Source organism: Desmodus rotundus, chromosome 1, assembly GCF_022682495.2.
Source record: "Desmodus rotundus isolate HL8 chromosome 1, HLdesRot8A.1, whole genome shotgun sequence".
Lineage (NCBI taxonomy): Eukaryota > Metazoa > Chordata > Mammalia > Chiroptera > Phyllostomidae > Desmodus > Desmodus rotundus.
The window spans coordinates 89,579,031-89,596,271 of NC_071387.1; the positions used below are offsets into that span (position 1 = coordinate 89,579,031).

General features: G+C 43.1%; 1 protein-coding gene across 1 annotated transcript in view; it reads left to right on the plus strand.

The window, feature by feature from the left end:
- VWA3A (von Willebrand factor A domain containing 3A) overlaps positions 1-17,241 on the plus strand; it is a 71,815-nt gene that overhangs the window by 19,375 nt on the left and 35,199 nt on the right. The window contains 2 exon segments of the mRNA XM_053925934.2: positions 14,395-14,493; positions 16,157-16,263. Coding sequence (XP_053781909.1) covers positions 14,395-14,493; positions 16,157-16,263 — 206 coding nt within the window.

Consider the following 17,241-nt stretch of genomic DNA (forward strand, 5'->3'; position numbering starts at 1 on the left):
ATATTGGCTGTCCACAGAATAACCGATAATAGATTATGTGGCTTTGGAATTGCAGGATATTTAGGGATAATTATTTCATTTATACTATGAGATTCTGTGTAAATCTATTTTTTAGTATTGAGTTTCTTTACTGGAAGGATAGGAGAATTACAGGGGCTTGAATATGGAATTATAAATTCCCTTTTTAAATGATCTTGTATAATGGGCTAGTACATCAAATCTTAATGGATATTAGTGAAGAATAGCTAAAGGCAAAGTATTATCAATAGTTATTTTAATAGGAGTGACTGACTTGATCTTGCCAATATCTATACTGGAAAAGGCCCAAGGTTGCAGTAAACCATCCTACAACAAATGTTGACTCTCAAGATTATTTTCCTCTTGTGGAGTTTCCTTTCAAATTATTATTTTTCAAGTTAGTTCAATATCTGATTTACTCATCGCTAAATATATTTCACCCTTCTGGCAAAAGGTTATGTGGGCATCATTAGTTTCAAGAAAATCTCATCCTATCAAGTGAGTTGGGGCAGATTTGATTACCAAAATATATATATTGCCCCTTAACATTCCCTAGTTGGAAGGGGACAGTTTCTGTTTTAAAAGCAGACAGTGGGGCTTCTGGCCAAGATGGAGGCATAGGTAGACACACTACACCTCCTCGCAAAACCAAAAGAAGGACAACAACAATTTAAAAACAAAAAACAACCAGAACTGATAGAAAACCGAACCGCACGGGAGTCCGACAACCAAGGAGATAAAGAAGAAACAGTCATCCAGACTGGTAGGAGGGGCGGAGACAGGCACCCGGGGTGGAGAGGACTCGCCTAAATGCAGCCGGCCAGACCCACAGAGGTGGAGGATTTTGGAACAAATGGGGCAGGCAGTGCAACATCTAGCAGACCCTGTGGCCCCACATTCGCACATAGATAGACAGAGAGGAATGGCGAGGGGGCTAAGCAGACCTCACAACCCGGGGCTCCGGCACGGGGAAATAAAGCCTCAGACCTATGATTGAAAGCGCCCGTGGGGGTTGGGGCGGCAGCAGGAGAGACTCCCACCCTCACAGGAGAGGTCGTGGGAGAGACCCACAGGGGCCTAGAGTGTGCAGAAGCTCACCCACTAGGGAACCAGCACCAGAGGGGCCCAATTTGATTGTGGGTAACAGAGTGAAAGACTGAAATCCGGTGGAGAGTGGAGCAAGCGCCATTGCTCCCTCTCGGCCCCTCCCCCACATACGGCATCACAGCAGAGCGACCAGCGTTACCCCACCCTGGGGAACACCTAAGGCTCCGCCCCTTTAAGTAACAGATGTGCCAAGACAAAAAAAACAAAGAAAATGGCCCAAATGACAGAACACTTCAAAGCTCCAGAAAAAAATACAACTAAGCGAGGAAGAGATAGCCAGCCTATCTCTTGATAACCAGTTCAAAACACTGGTTATCAAGACGCTCACAGAATTGGTTGAATTTGTTCGAAAACCAGATGAAAAAATGAAGCCTATGCTAAGAGAAACAAAGGAAAATGTACAGGGAACCAATAGTGAGGTGAAGGAAACTGGGACTCAAATCAACAGTGTGGACCAGAAGGAAGAAAGAAACATCCAACCAGAAAAGAATGAAGAAACAAGAATTCAAAAAAATGAGGAGAGGCTTAGGAACCTCCAGGACACCTTTAAGTGTTCCAACATCCAAATTATAGGGGTGCCAGAAGGAGAAGAGCAAGAACAAAAAATTGAAAACTTATTTGAACAAATAATGAAGGAGAACTTCCCTCATCTGGCAAAGGAAATAGACTTCCAAGAAGTCCAGGAAGCTCAGAGAGTCCCAAAGAAGCTGGACCCAAGGAGGAACACACCAAGGCACATCATAATTACATTAGCCAAGATGAAACAGAAGGAGAGAATCTTAGAAGCAGCAAGAGAAAAGGACACAGTTACCTACAAAGGACTTCCCATAAGACTGTCAGCTGATTTCTCAAAAGAGACCTTACAGGCAAGAAGGGGCTGGCAAGAAGTATTCCAAGTCATGAAAGGCAAGGACCTACATCGAAGATTACTGTATCCAGCAAAGCTATCATTTAGAATGGAAGGACAGATAAAGTGCTTCTCAGATAAGGTCAAGTTAAAGGAGTTCATCATCACCAAGCCCTTATTATATGAAATGTTAAAGGGATTTATCTAAGAAAAAGAAGAAAAAAAATATGAACAGTAAAAATGACAGCATACTCACAGTTATCAACAACCATACCTAAAACAAAAATAAGAGCAAACTAAGCAAATAACTAGAACAGGAACAGAACCACAGAAATGGAGATCACATGGAGGGTTATCAACAGGGGAGTGGGAGGGGGAGAGAGGGCGGAAAGGTACAGAGAATGAGTAGCATAAATGGTAGGTAGAAAATACACAGGGGAGGGAAGGAATAGCATAGGAAATGTAGAAGCCAAAGAACTTATAAGTATGACCCATGGACATGAACTATGGGGGGGAATGTGGGAGGGAGGGGTTGTGCAGGATGGAGTGGAGTAAAGGGGGGGAATGGGACAACTGTAATAGCATAATCAATAAATATATATATTTTTTAAAAAGCAGACATTGGTTGATTAGATATCCCTACGATTTGCACAGAAGTTTTTCTCTAAGACTAGAGGCAACTTAGGTGTGATTTAAGAACAGATAAAGTAACTTCAGTATTTACAAGAACCTTAGTAATCCACCCCCCACACTTTTTAATGGTAATTTTAATTTCTCCTAAATGATTATTAAGGAGAAGGGGAAATGCCCTTTTTTAAAAAAAATTTTATTGTTATTCAATTACAGTTGTATGCCTTTTCTCCCCATCCCTCCACCCTACCCCAGCTGAACCCACCTCCCTCCCCCACCTCCACCCTCCCCCTTGGTTTTGTCCATGTGTCCTTTATAGTAGTTCCTGTAATCCCCTCTTCCCACTGCCCCCCCCCCCCCGTCTATTGTTAGATTGTTCTTAACTTCAATGTCTCTGGTATATTTTGTTTGCTTTTTTCTTCTATTGATTATGTTCCAGTTAAAGGTGAGATCATACAGTATTTGTCCCTCACCGCCTGGCTTATTTCACTTAGCATAATGCTCTCCAGTTTCATCCATGCTGTTGCAAAGGGTATAAGCTCCTTCTTTCTCTCTGCTGCATAGAATTCCATTGTGTAAATATACCATAGTTTTTGGATCCCCTCATTTGCTGATGGGCACTTAGGTTGCTTCCAGTACATGGCTATTGTAAATTGTGCTGCTATGAACATTGGGGTGCACAGGTTCTTTTGGATTGGTGTTTCAGGGTTCTTAGGGTATAATCCCAGCAGCGGAATTGCTGGGTCAAAGGGCAGTTCCATTTTTAGTTTTCTGAGGAAATTCCATATTGTTTTCCACAGTGGCCTCACCAGTCTGCATTCCCACCAACAGTGCACTAGTGTTCCTTTTTCTCCACATCCTCTCCAACATTTGTTTGTGGATTTGTTTATGTTGGCCACTCTGACTGGTGTGAGATGGTACCTCACTGTGGTTTTAACTTGCATCTCTCTGATGACTAGAGATGCTGAGCATCTTTTCATATGTCTCTGGGCCCTCTGTAGGTCTTCCTTGGAGAAGTGTCTGTTCAAGTCCTTTGCCCATTTTTTAATTGGGTTGTTTGTCTTCCTGGAGTGGAGTCGTGTGAGTTCCTTATATATTTTAGACATCAGGCCCTTGTCTGAGGTATCATTAGCAAATATGTTTTCCCATACTGTTGGTTCTCTTTGTAATTTGGTGCTGTTTTCTTTAGCCATGCAGAAGCTTTTTATTTTGATGAGGTCCCATTTGTTTATTTTTTCCTTTATGTCCCTTGCTTTAGGGGACATGTCTGTGAGGATGTTGCTGCGTGGAATGTCTGAGATTTTCCTGCCAATGTTTTCCTCTAGAACTTTTATGGTGTTACAACTTATATTTAAGTCTTTTATCCATCTTGAGTTTATTTTCGTGTATAGCGTAAGTGGGTGATCGAGTTTCATTTTTTTTGCACGTAGCTGTCGAGATCTCCCAACACCATCTGTAGAAGAGGCTGTTTATGCTTCTGCCTCCTTTGTCAAATATTAATTGACTGTAGAGACATGGATTTATTTCTGGGCTCTCTGTTCTGTTCCATTGGTCTATGTGCCTGTTTTTATGCCAGTACCAGGCTGTTTTGATTACAGTGGCCTTCTAATACAGTTTGATATCAGGTATTGTGATTCCTCCTGCTTCGTTCTTCTTTCTCAAAATTGCTGCAGCAATTCGGGGTCGTTTATGGTTCCATATGAATTTCTGAAATGTTTGTTCTATATCTGTGAAATATGTCATGGGTACTCTAATAGGGATTGCATTGAATCTATAAATTGCTTTGGGTAGTATGGCCATTTTGATGATGTTAATTCTTCCAGTCCATGAGCATGGTACATGCTTCCATTTGTTTGTGTCTTCCTTCATTTCTTTCTTCACTGTTGTGTAGTTTTCTGAGTACAGGTCTTTTACCTCCTTGGTTAGGTTTATTCCTAGGTACTTTATTTTTCTTGTTGCTATATCAAATGGGATTTGTTTCCTGATTTCTGTTTCTGCAGTTTCGTTGTTGGCGTACAGGAATGCCTTTGATTTCTGAGTATTGACTTTGTATCCACCTGTTTTGCCAAATTCATTTATTAGGTCAAGTAGTTTTTTGGTGGAGTCTATAGGATTTTCTATGTACAGTATCATGTCGTCTGCAAACAGTGACAGTTTCATTTCCTCCTTTCCAATTTGGATGCGTTTTATTTCTTTTTCTGGTCTGATTGCTGTGGCTAGGACTTCCAATACTATGTTGAATAGGAGTGGTGAGAGAGGGCATCCTTGTCTTGTTCCTGATCATAGTGGGAAAGCTCTAAGTTTTTGTCCATTGAGTGTGATGTTGGCTGTAGGTCTCTCATATATGGCCTTTATGATGTTGAGGAATGCTCCCTTTATTCCCACTTGGCTGAGTGTTTTTATCATAAATGGGTGCTGTATCTTATCAAATGCTTTTTCTGCATCTATTGATATGATCATGTGATTTTTGTCTTTGCAGTTATTGATGTGATGTATTATGTTTATTGATTTGCGAATATTGTACCATCCTTGCATTCCTGGGATGAATCCCACTTGGTCATGGTGGATGATCTTTTTAATGTATTGCTGGATGCGGTTTGCTAATATTTTGTTGAGAATTTTAGCGTCTATGTTCATCAGCGATATTGGCGTGAAGTTTTCTTTCTTCATTGTGTCTTTATTTGGTTTTGGGATTAGGATGATGCTGGCTTCACAAAAAGAGTTTGGGAGTCTTCTATCAGTTTGGATTTTTTCAAATAGTCTGGGAAGGATGGGGGTTAGCTCTTCCTTAAATGCTTTGTAGAATTCTCCTGTGAAACCATGTGGTCCAGGGCTTTTGTGTGTTGGGAATTTTTTGATGACTGCTTCAATTTCGTCTGCTGTTATTCATCTGTTCAGGTTTTCTGCTTCTTCTTCATTCAGTTTTGGAAGGTTATATTTTTCTAGAAATATGTCCATTTCATCTAGGTTTTCAAATTTCTTAGCATACAGTTCTTCGTAGTAATTTTACAATCCTTTGTATTTCTGTGGTATCAGTTGTAATCTCTCCTCTTTCATTTCTAATTGTGTTTATTTGGATCCTCTCTCTTTTCTTCTTGATGAGCCTACTTAAAGGCTTGTCCATTTTGTTTATCTTTTCAAAGAACCAGCTCCTGGATTCATTGATCCTTAGAATTGTGCTTTTAGTCTCTATGTCATTTAACTCTGCTCTGATCTTGGTTATTTCCTTCCTTCTTCTTGCTCTGGGCTGTCTTTGTTGTTCCTCCAGTTCTTGTAGGTGTAGGGTTAGGTTGTTTTTTGAAATGTTTCTATCTGTTTAAGGTAGGCCTGTATTGCTATGAACTTCCCTCTCAGGACTGCCTTTGCTGTGACCCATAGGTTTTGAGTTGTTGTGAGTTCATTTTCATTTGTTTCCAGAAAGTTTTTGATTTCTTCCCTAATCTCGTTCTTGACCCATTCATTGTTTAATAGCATGCTATTCAGTCTCCATGATTTTGAGTGTTTTGGGTTTTTTCCTTTGGGGTTGGTTTCTAGTTTCAGTCCCTTGTGGTCAGAGAAAATGCTTGATATAGTTTTAATATTCTTGAATTTGTTGAGGCTTGCTTTGTGTCCTATCATGTGGTCTATCTTTGAAAAAGTTCCATGGACACTTGAAAAGAATGTGTATTTTGCTTCTTTGGGATGAAAAGCTCTGTATATATCAGTTAAGTACATTTCCTCTAGGGTATTGTTAAGTGACACAATATCCTGGTTGATATTTTGTTTGGAAGACCTGTCCATTTTTGATAGTGTGGTGTTAAAGTCCCCTACTATAATTGTGTTGCTGTCAATATCTTTCTTGAAATCCTCCAAGATTTTCCTTATGTATTTGGGTGCTCCTATGTTGGGTGCATACATATTTACAATGTTTATGTCTTCTTGGTGGATTCTTCCTTTGAGTATTACAAAGTGACCTTCTGGGTCTCTCTTTATGGCCCTTCTTTGGAAGTCTATTTTATGTGATATGAGTATTGCTACCCCTGCTTTTTTTCCCTGTCCATTTGCTTGGAAAATTTGTTTCCAGCCCTTCACATTCAGTCTGTGTAGGTCTTTTGTCCTGAGATAGGTCTCTTGTAGGCAGCATATGTGTGGGTCATGTTTCCTTATCCATTCAGCTATTCTATGTCTTTTGATTGGCGCATTTAATCCATTTACGTTTAAGGTTATTATCGATAGGTAGTTATTCGTTGCCATTTTTTCCCTACCTGTGTTCCTCTGTCTTTCTCTTTTCCTTCCTTTCCTTAAAGCAGTCCCTTTAGCATCTCTTGCAGAGCTGGTTTGGTGGAGCTGTATTCTTTTAGACTTCTTTTGTCTGGGAAACTCTTTATTTGGCCTTCTATCTTGACTGAGAGTCTTGCTTGGTAAAGTAGTCTTGGTTGCCGGCCTCTGGTTCTCATTACTTGGAATATTTTTTGCCATTCTCTTCTGGCTTGGAACATTTCCATTGAGAAGTCAGTTGCTAACCTTATTGGGGCTCCCTTGTATGTTACTTCCTTTTTCTCTCTTGCTGCCTTTAAGATCCTCTCTTTGTCTTGGAATTTGCCATTTTAATTATGATGTGTCTTGCAGTGGGTCTCTTTGGGTTCCTCTTGTTTGGGACTGTCGGTGTTTCCTGGATTTGGGTGACTTTTTCTCTCCTCAGATTAGGGAAATTTTCCATCATTACTTTTTCAAACAGGTTTTCTATCCCTTGCTCTTCTTCTTCTCCTTCTGGTATTCCTATTATACGGATATTGTTACATTTCATGTTGTCCTGCATTTCCCTTATTACCTCTTCATTCTTTCTGAGCCTGTTTTCCTTTTCTTGCTCTTTCTGGGTGTTTTTTTCTACTTTGTCCTCCAGCTCGCTGATCCGATCCTCTGCTTCATCAAGTCTGCTTTTCATTCCTTCTACTGTGTTCTTCAATTCAGAAATTGTAATCTTCATTTCCTTTGGCCCTTGTTGATAGTTTCTATTTCCTTTTTCATGTTGATATAGTTTGCAGTGAGTTCATTGTAGTTTCCCTGTAGTTTCTGGTAGTTCTCTTTGAGCTCAGAGAGCTCAGTGAGCTTCCTGATGACCATTGCTTTGAACTCAGTATCTGATAGTTGACTTGCCTCTTTTTCAGTTAGCATTTTTTCTGAGGCTTCCTCCTTTCCTTTCATTTGGGAATTGTTTCTTTGTCTTCCCATTGTTTGTGATACTCTTCTTGTTAGCCTCTGCTTCTTATATTGATCTATTCTGACTCCCTGGGTTTATGGTATGAACTTCTATGGTAGAATGCCAATGGGATTCAGTGGTGCTGTCTCCTTAATCTCCTGTGCTCACTGGTCTTGAGCTGACGTTTATGGGTGTAACACAGTCTTACTCTGGTCTTTTCAGCACTCCAGGTTTTGTTGTCTCACCTGTGGGAAAAAGAGGAATGGGGGCAAAAAAAAAAAAAGAAAAAAGAATGGAAGGAGGGAAAAAGGGAATAGAAAAGGAAAAGAAGGAAGGGGGTAGGAATAAAGATCAGAGGCAAGATAAGAAGGAATTTTTTAACAAAAATTAAAACAATAGAATAAATAAAAGAAGGCAGGAAGAAGGAATAAAAAAGGTAAAGGATGGAAGGAAGAAGGAATAAAAAAAGAAAGAAGGACAGAAAGGAAGAAGGAATTCAGGGGGAAAGAAGGAAAGAAAAAAGAAAAAGAAAAAAAAAGGTCTTCTGCTGGGTTTAAACTGTTCAGGTTAGTTCAGCTGGTCGTCCTGTCTGTGGAACAGGAGGGTATGGTTGGAAGGATTGGTTTCACTTTTCTCCCTTCCTGAGCCACACTCTTCACTGTTGTTCAGCCTTCAGTCTAGTTCCTCTGGGTCCTTCTGCTCCCCACTAGGCCTTTAGTTCACCAGCTGTGCTGTCCTTGAGTTGCACCAGTTAGGGGCAACTCACATTCCACCTTCTTGCTCTTTGCTGTCTTAGATGCCTTGGGCTCTCGGTGCTGCTATGGGGTAGTTCAGCCCCCTACTGGGTCGAGTCTTTGCGGGGAATGCAGTCTCTCCTAGCCCTGCAGCTCCCCTCTGCTGGGCGTTCTGCCTTCCTCCTAGAGAGCCAGTAGGCCATGCAGAGTTCTGTGCGCAGGGGCTACATAGGAGTTTTTCAGAAACAGTGCTTTTGGCTGTGGTTGCCTGCAGGCAGCCAGGCCGTTGATCGGGTTGTGTGGCTGATCTCCGCTTTGGACTTCAGTTGGTTGCCGATCCCCGCTTTGGGTCTGTGCGCGGGGGCAGCCAGCCACTGATCCGGTTGCGCGCTCACCCAGGAGCTTTTTGTCTGTGCTCCCAGGCAGCCAGGCGCTTATCAGGGCGCCCGCCCCCCTGGGGTTTCAGGTGTGGGCCCCAAGCCACTGATTGGGGTACACACCCACTGGGGCACTTTGGGTCTGGTGCCCAGGCAGCTGGGCCTGCCTATCAGGGCTCGTGCTCACCCAGGGTTTCAGGTGTGGGCCCCTAGACGCGCAGCGGGCCTTCAGGTGAGCGCCAGGGCTGCTTTTCCGCGTTCACAGTCCAGGGCTGAGGGGGGAGGGGTGCCAGAGGCCCTGGCTGCTGCGGAGAGTTCTCTAACTTGCTACTACATGCCTCTATTTTCTTTTCCTTTTTGAGAAATTCTTCCTATTAAAGCTCCCCTGGTCCAAACAAGCACCTGGCTGCTCACACAGCCCAGCCTGGCTCTCTCCCACGAATCCTGCAGCAGACCCTGCACCCAGGCTGGGGCTTCAGTTGCCCTCGTCCCCGCACGGGTCCCGGGGATCTTATTGTCCTTAAGCACTTGTCTGATCTTTCCATGTCCTCTATCTTTGGTCTCCGATCTTCATATATGCTGGAATACTGTTGGCTGTTCGCTCTGCTCCTCAGATCAGCTAGGTGTTTCACTGGTGTTGAGGGGAAGTGGACTCCGCTCCCACCTATCTCGCGGCCACCTATCTCGCCGCCATCTTCCGGATCCGGGAAATGCTCTTTCATCATCCTTGGAGCAGCCCTATGCTTGCTCTGTTTCTTTTCTTTTTTTAAATCCCATTTCAGTTTCGGATAATCCTTTTTAAGGTGACCTGGCTTTCTACAATAAAAAGACTCCTGTACAAGAATTTCCTAGCAAACCCTATTTAGTAATTCTGTTGCTTTGCTCCCAGAAACCAGTAGGTGTACTAATTGGAATAGATCAGAATAGCCAGCATTACATGTTCTAACAGTTAAATAAATTTCTTTTTTTTTTTAATTTAACAGAGAAGAGAGAGAACATCAGTTTGTTATTCCACTTATTTATACATTCATTGGCTAATTCTTGTATATGTACTGACTGGGATTGAACCCACAACCTTGGTGTTTTGAGATAAAGCTCTAACCAACTGAGCTATCTAGCCAAGGCAAAAATTGGGGAAATCTTTAGGCAGATACCTTAATTCTGTTTCAGTCCAAGGAATATATACAATTGCTTGTTCCTGTCTGCTTGAGACCAGCATTTCTCCAAAGGCAGCTGCTAGAATTCCTGGATTACCCTTGTCTGAATTCCTATTCTCATTTCCCCCTAGGTCAGTAGGGAGTGGTAGTGGAGGAGATATAGAGTAGATGAAAGGGGAACGAAGAAGGGAGAGGGAGGGCAAATCTAGACAAGGAAGCTCAGAAAGCAAAGAATATAGTAGAGGAGCTCATGACTGTATTATACAGCCAGGGAGAGGAATGGGGTATTGGTTTGTTAACCTCAGAAGCCTTCTTTAGTTCAAAGAAAGTTTGTAAAATTTCTTATTAATCATTTTTTTAAATTTATCTGTATTCCTCTTAGAAGTTTCTAATTTCCAATCAAGATATGCTTCCCATTCATTCAGTTTAATTTTAGAGCCAGCATTTTTCTAAGTTTGCATGCAAAAATTAATTTAGGCACCCAAAGAAAACTGAATTTTGGCCATCTTAAGTTGATATCATTTCTAGCTAAATCTTCCCATTTCTGTAAAGTACATGTAAGTACAAGCTTCCTATTCATTGTGTATCTGCATGAGTATTAATAGGGGCTGGGAGCTGGGAGTTTCTGGCCCTGGAGGCACAATTTCCCATTTTAATTTTAGTTTTCTTTAAATTATCTTCAGAGTCTGAACAAATTTCTAGGGATATTGTGTGGTGGGTTGAAATATGCTGCTTATGGATTGAATTCCAAGGGTCTGTCACCTCCTTCCTAGGTTACATTCAACCTTCATGTGTCTTGGTTTTTCTCCCCAGTTGCCTAATACAACTGTGAGGACTCGGAGCAAGTACCCAACCTTTATGTGTGTGTCTCCAGATGAGTTAGTTGTTTAATTACAGTAGAGTTGGAACTCTCTATCGGGCTCCTTCCTGTATATCCTAAGGGATGGCTTTTGACAACTCCACAAAGATTTGTAGTCTCCTAATACCCGAGATTCAGGCTGAAGAGAGTGCACCTTATCTTTGGATCCCAATGAGTTCAGGCTCCCATTTATCCAGCAAAGGGGGTTTTTTTTGTTCAGACTCTCAGAAAGCAATTTCAATAGAAAACTCAAAGCTAAAACCCAGCCATCCACTTTTCCTACTGTCCCACCTTAGCCTGGGTTCTTTCAACCCTTAACCTTGAGGATTTTAAAAATTGGCTCAAATAAAATCAGGGCCTCTTACCTTAAAACAGGGAGATCCAGAATCCCAAGGGAAATTAACCCAAGTACACCAAATGTAAAACAAAGAGCTAGTGAGGCACAATGGGCCCCTTCTGGTACCAAGCACAGGTCAGGGTCTGCAAGGTGGTCCTGGGTGGACTTCTTTGGAATCCTGCCACACTATGCCAAGTAAATGTTAACGTAAGAAACCTCCAAGCCTGTAAGAATATTTATGAGTTTCTTTGAGCCATACTGATGGCAATTGCTGGGAAGCAAAATCTCAATGGATGGAGAAAATCTCCAGAGAATGTCAGTTTTGCACCTTATTTTATACATTACAATCAAAGGAGGAGGCATAAGGGGGTTACGTGAAACTCATTGGTGGTAGATTCGGGAGATGGAAGAAAGCAAAGCAGGCAAATCTCTGGGGTTGAATAAAAAGTAAAAGGAATAGACACAAGGGAGGTCCCCCCCAAAAAACCCCTGGAATTTATTTGTAAAAAATTGTGTATTTATTCTAACATGTTTAAACTTTAGTCACCTTCGAAGTGCTCTCCATTTGATGCAATACACCTATCGAGGCATTTTTTCCACTGCTCAAAACAGTTTTTGAACTCATTGATTTTGATGCTTTTTAGTGCAACTGCTTTTTGTTTGTTTGTTTCACCTCTTTCACATTGGAAAAACGTTTCCTTTTGAGGATGTTTTTTCATCTGGGGAAACAAAAGAAAGTCACTTGGGTTGAGATCAGGTGAATAGGGAGTATGGGGCATGGGGCCATGCCATTTCTGGGTCCAAAACTGCTGAACACTCAGTGCAGTGTGGGCAGGTGTGCTTGTAAATCACCCATCATGAAATGGTCAAACATGTTGAAAGAGTCTTGAAAAAAATTCACTGAATCTGAGCACACCTCTCACAACAATGCCACCTGGTACAATGATACAGATGGGTTCGTAGAATACTCACCTAGCGGGGGAAGCCTGTACTACAAGGGAGCTTGTCTCCAGAAGATAATTCTGGGGTTTTTGGGAGTCCCCCCTTGTACTTCTTTTACATTGGTAAGTATAGGATAGGTAACAGTCAACAATTAGCATGATAATAATAACAGTGAGAGGATGTGTGGTCTCTGCTCTGGTTTGGTGGTTGTGCTTTGAGGGGTCTGGACAAAAGGAAATTACTTTGATATTCCAAAGGTATATTATCAGGTATGTTATCATAGATGCCAAAAGAAAAAAAAGAGCACAGGCTCACTTAAGGTGAAGACTGACCTTTGTTAGAGAAAAATAGTGCCCTAGTGTAACTGAGCAAAGTGGGGCTTGTGCATGTGGCGCCTTGATGCATGACCAAACAATTAGTGTTGGAGGAAACAGGTTTTTATTTACACAGGTAGGACCTCAGTGGGGCTAAGAGCACTTCTGCTCAGAGCCCTGTTCTCCCAGGAGACCCAGCACTTTCCTTGCTCCCCACCAGGGTATAAGCCAACACCAAGCCCAATAGTGCCCCGTATCTTATCTGTTCTTAAGCCAGCTGCACAAACAGGTCTCCATCCCCTCTGGAAGGCACACTCATGGGTTTCAGAGTTGCCATCTGCAGCAGCTCTCTCCTTCAGGATCTGGGGTATGTTGTCCTCAGCCTCCACATAATAGTCCAGGAAAACATGTGCCATGTTGCACTGGATCATGGTGAAGTCCAGGAAAGGCACGAGTCCCAAGAGAGTGACTTCTCTGTATGTCCAGAGTCCCAAGAGTACGAATAGAGTCTAGGTCTGAGGCAGCAGGTCAGCATCTTGCAAGGCAGAGTCCTTAGTGGTTTTGGAGTCAGCTGGAATGGGCACAATCAGAGCAGCAGCCCACCGTTCTCTTTCTCTTGGCTGCTGCTGCCAAATCCCTTCTGGCTCATGGCTCATCTTTCTTATGACTGCTCGTCTTTCTTATTAGCCTAGGCTGCATAGCCGAATCCTCAGAGGAACAGACATAGCTCCTCCCTCAACTATAGGCACCATGCATGAACCTCTCACGTACAGCTGCCCTCTTCACTAAAGACCGGCACAGCTGCTACCTACTCTCTCAGCCCTCATGGCCAACCAACATCCCTCTCTCTGCTTGTCCTTACTTTAAATCCAGACCCAGAGCTTCCTACATGACCTCCTATCCAGCTTCTCCCACAATGTGCTACATTTGCCAGTCTCCCCATATTGTTTACATTCTCTCAGCTGCCATCTTTAGTCGGGTCAAGAGTTACCGTGACACAGGGGCTTCTAGGGAGGGCATTCACCTCCCCTGGCTATGTCATGAGCTCCTGAATGCCCTCAGGGTCACTAGACACCTTTTGCCCCGGGCAGTAGCACAATTATTAGCTTCCTTTTTGCTATGCAATGTGTCTTAAGTCATATCATCCACTTCCCCTATCCCCCAATTGAGGTCTGTGGGGGTTTTTCTCCTATTTTCTGGCACCCCTCACTTTGCACCCCATTAGACTAGGACATAACTACCAGCCATTAACTGCCTTTAGTTAGAATGTGTTAATTTCAGTCCATCCCATGTGGTTACTTTGGTCTCTGAGTTTGTAAGTCCCACCACACAGGCTTCCCCTGAGCTTGTTAGATTTAGCATGTGGCCATTTTTTCATCCACAGTAGTGAGGTATCAAATTTTATCTCTTACAAAGGATGCTTTTCTACAGACTCCAAATTTTCTACAGTGAACATGTATTACTTCATAAGAATAGACAGTAAATATCAATGACAAAAACTTAAAGAATATGTTGCCACAAAATGGAAGCAGCAGCCTAGACCTAGTTTTTGGTTCTTCCTCTGTAAAATGGGCCTTCCTTGGCTCCTGCTTGTTGAGGTCTGGGAGGGTTAGAAGTTCCCATTGCAGAGCTGCTTGGTGAAAGTCTTCAGAGCAACACAGTTGTGCTGGTTATTTCTGGGTGCCCTTCTTGTTTTTTGTTTTGTTTTGTTTTGTTTTGTTTTGTTTTTTTATTCTAACATTTTATTTTTTTAATTTTAATTTTGTATTATTATTCAATTACAGTTGTGTGCCTTTTCTCCCCATCCCTCCACCCCTCCCCAGCTGAACCCTCCTCCCTTCCTCACCTCCACCCTCCCCCTTGATTTTGTCCATGTGTCCTTTATGGTTTTAGGCATTTGGCCTCATCAAGGGGGCCAGAGTCGGCGTTCTCATTGATGTGTCAGCCATCAGCAGTAGCCCTAGGAAAGAAGAATTACAAAATGACCTCATGGTAAGTCTTGGGGCACAGAGAAGGACCTGGAACTACTCCCACCACCCCTCCCTCCCATTTGTGCCTGTCTAGCAGGCTTCAGTTTACAGCAAATGCACAATGATGTATTTGACAAAGAGCAGTTCACACTTCATTAGCATCTAAAAAAAGTTAAAGAAACCAAACCTCAACATCATTTTCCCTGGGAGTGTGAGCTTCTAGTATTCTCTTCACAGCAGTCCCTACTAACTTGACTATGACTCAAGACTCCTCTGTTGTATATTCACCAACTACAGCTTAAAAACATCAATCAAACAGGCTGGTATTGTGTTCATTGCTCCATCCCCACCTCACATGCCTTGGAGAGAAACTACTGTCTCTCTCCTCTGTTCTCCCTCCTGCGTGCCACAGTTAAGAGTTCAACCATAGCATACATTTGAGATGGGAAGCCAAAACACACATCCCACCCACATTTCTGACCCTGGTGTACAGCAACCCTAAGAAGCTGCTCTGGAAGAGAACAGCAGTCTGCAGTTGTGAGGTGGGGATTAAACAATTAATCCACAGGCTGAAGGCCCATGTCCTACCTCCACCACACAGAACCATGGGACAGTCTGGAATAGGCAGCTACAGCTCTCATCCCACATCCCCTGTGGGTGGGAAGCAAATGTCAGCATGAGTCCACTAAGCTGAACCTCAAGTGACCCTGCTTTAGCACTACACATACCCCAGCCCCGGTGACCGGCTACAGCATGAGAGGTAAAGCCAGGCTCCACATGGCCCCTTGCTCTGGGAGCCAGTGGTGACCTCTTACTGGAAACACCAGGGCCTAGACAAATAGGGCCCGCATAGTCTGGAAATAGGCTCTTCTACAGTGTCACGGGAAAAAGATTTCGGGGACACTGGATTAGGAGGAGGTGTGTGAGAGGCAAGATTTACTAAAGCAAAAAGTAGACAGTACACTCTCGGAGAGCTAGGGAGCAAGCAGGCTATCGTAGCAGCTGCATGGACTCAGAAAAAGAAGTTAGAGTCAAAAGAGCCCTCTGCCACCACTTGCTGCTCCCCTGTTTGCAAGTCTCCTTATGGACCCTTAGAGTTTAGGAAAAAAGAAGGCAAAAGTATTCTCAAAAAGGATACTTGAGTGGACATGCTCCAAGGAGGGCACCTGCTGGGTTCTTTGTCTTCCATGTATTTTCTTGAGCTTGAGAGCAGCCTTTATTTCAAACTACCTGGTCTCTCCTGGATTTTTCGGTCTGTGCTGGTGCCTCACGCTATCCAATCACTTTCCTGTGTCTTCTGGTTCCATGCCCTCCTCCAATCTGATCCTTTCCCCAGACTTTCCCAGATTAGACTCCGCCCCTTTGTGGTGGCCATTGTGGCTCCTACTGCACATGCCTTGAAGTTCTACTTTCTCATCTGGCTTCTACTTCGCAGCCTCAGTAAAAGTAATTCCCCCTCACCATTCCCCGTTAGTCCAGAGGATTGATGCCTGTTACCCCTGGGGAGGCTGTAAGGCTGTCTTTCCAGCCTCGTTGATTAGGCGGGATGTTGTCCAAATGATGCCATTACTCCCTGGGGTGACTGCAAAACTGCTGTTTCCTCACTTAATCAGGCCAAACCAGATGTCTGGCGCCCTTCTCTTTTGTGAATAACTAACTCCCTACCTGACACTTCTGTCCACCAGAGCCTCATTGAGGAGCAGCTGAGTCGCAAGGAGAAGCTATACGTCCTGTCCTTTGGCACCACTACCAGTGCCCTCTGGCCAGACCCCATGGATGTCAGCACCTCCGTGTGAGTAGCCATCCTATGTGGTCATTTTCCTCCCCAAGTGTTAGTGTCTGTACTGCGTGATTGAAGTGCAAACCCAAGACTCCATCAGATAAATAAATGCAAAGGGACAATTCACAAAAGCAGAAACACCAGGAGCAAGTAACTTTTGGAAAAAGAATTACCCTCACAAGTCATCCATCAAATGAAAAGACAAGACAACCATACGATACCATTTTTATCCTGCAAACTAGCAGGTAGTTTTATTATTGTGAAAATAATACATGCTCATGTTCAAAAAATCAAACAATAAGAGAGGGTAAATAATAGCAACGAGTCTCCCTCACCCAAGTCCTCCTCTCTCCTCCCAGTAACAGTATCTTCTGTTTACTTCTGCAGGCAGTCTGTCACACATGCACCCGCGTGTTCATCCTCTTTTTTTTTTTAAGGAGACCCTTTGGTTCTCAGGCCAGTACTCAGTCTGCTCAGCCACACCAGCCAGGGCCATCCTCTTTTATTTAAACATAAACAGGATCCCTGGCTGTTGAGTCTCAGTGGATTGAGTGCTGGCCTGAGAACCAAAAGGTCACCAGTTTGATTCCTGGTTGGGGCACATGCCTGGGTTGTGAGCCAGGTCCACAGTTGGGGACATGCAAGCAGCAACCAATCCATGCATCTCTTGCACATAAATGCTTCTCTTCCTCTCTCCCTCCCTCCCTTCCAGTCTCTCTAAAATGAATAAAATAAAACCTTTAAAATTTAAAAAAAAATAAACATAAGCAAGAGCATGTAACACTGGCCTGCAACTGGCTTTGCACCTAACCTTGGATATCACTCTCTGTGCATACAGGAACTCCTCATTCTTTTTAATGGCTGTGTAGTATTCCACTATATACTACAATTTAGCTAGTCCTTTATTTGGGAGTTTCTAGTTTAGGGGAACAGAGAGAGGGAAGGTATGTAAGAGTTTCCACTTATACCATGAAGGAAGTATCTTTGATC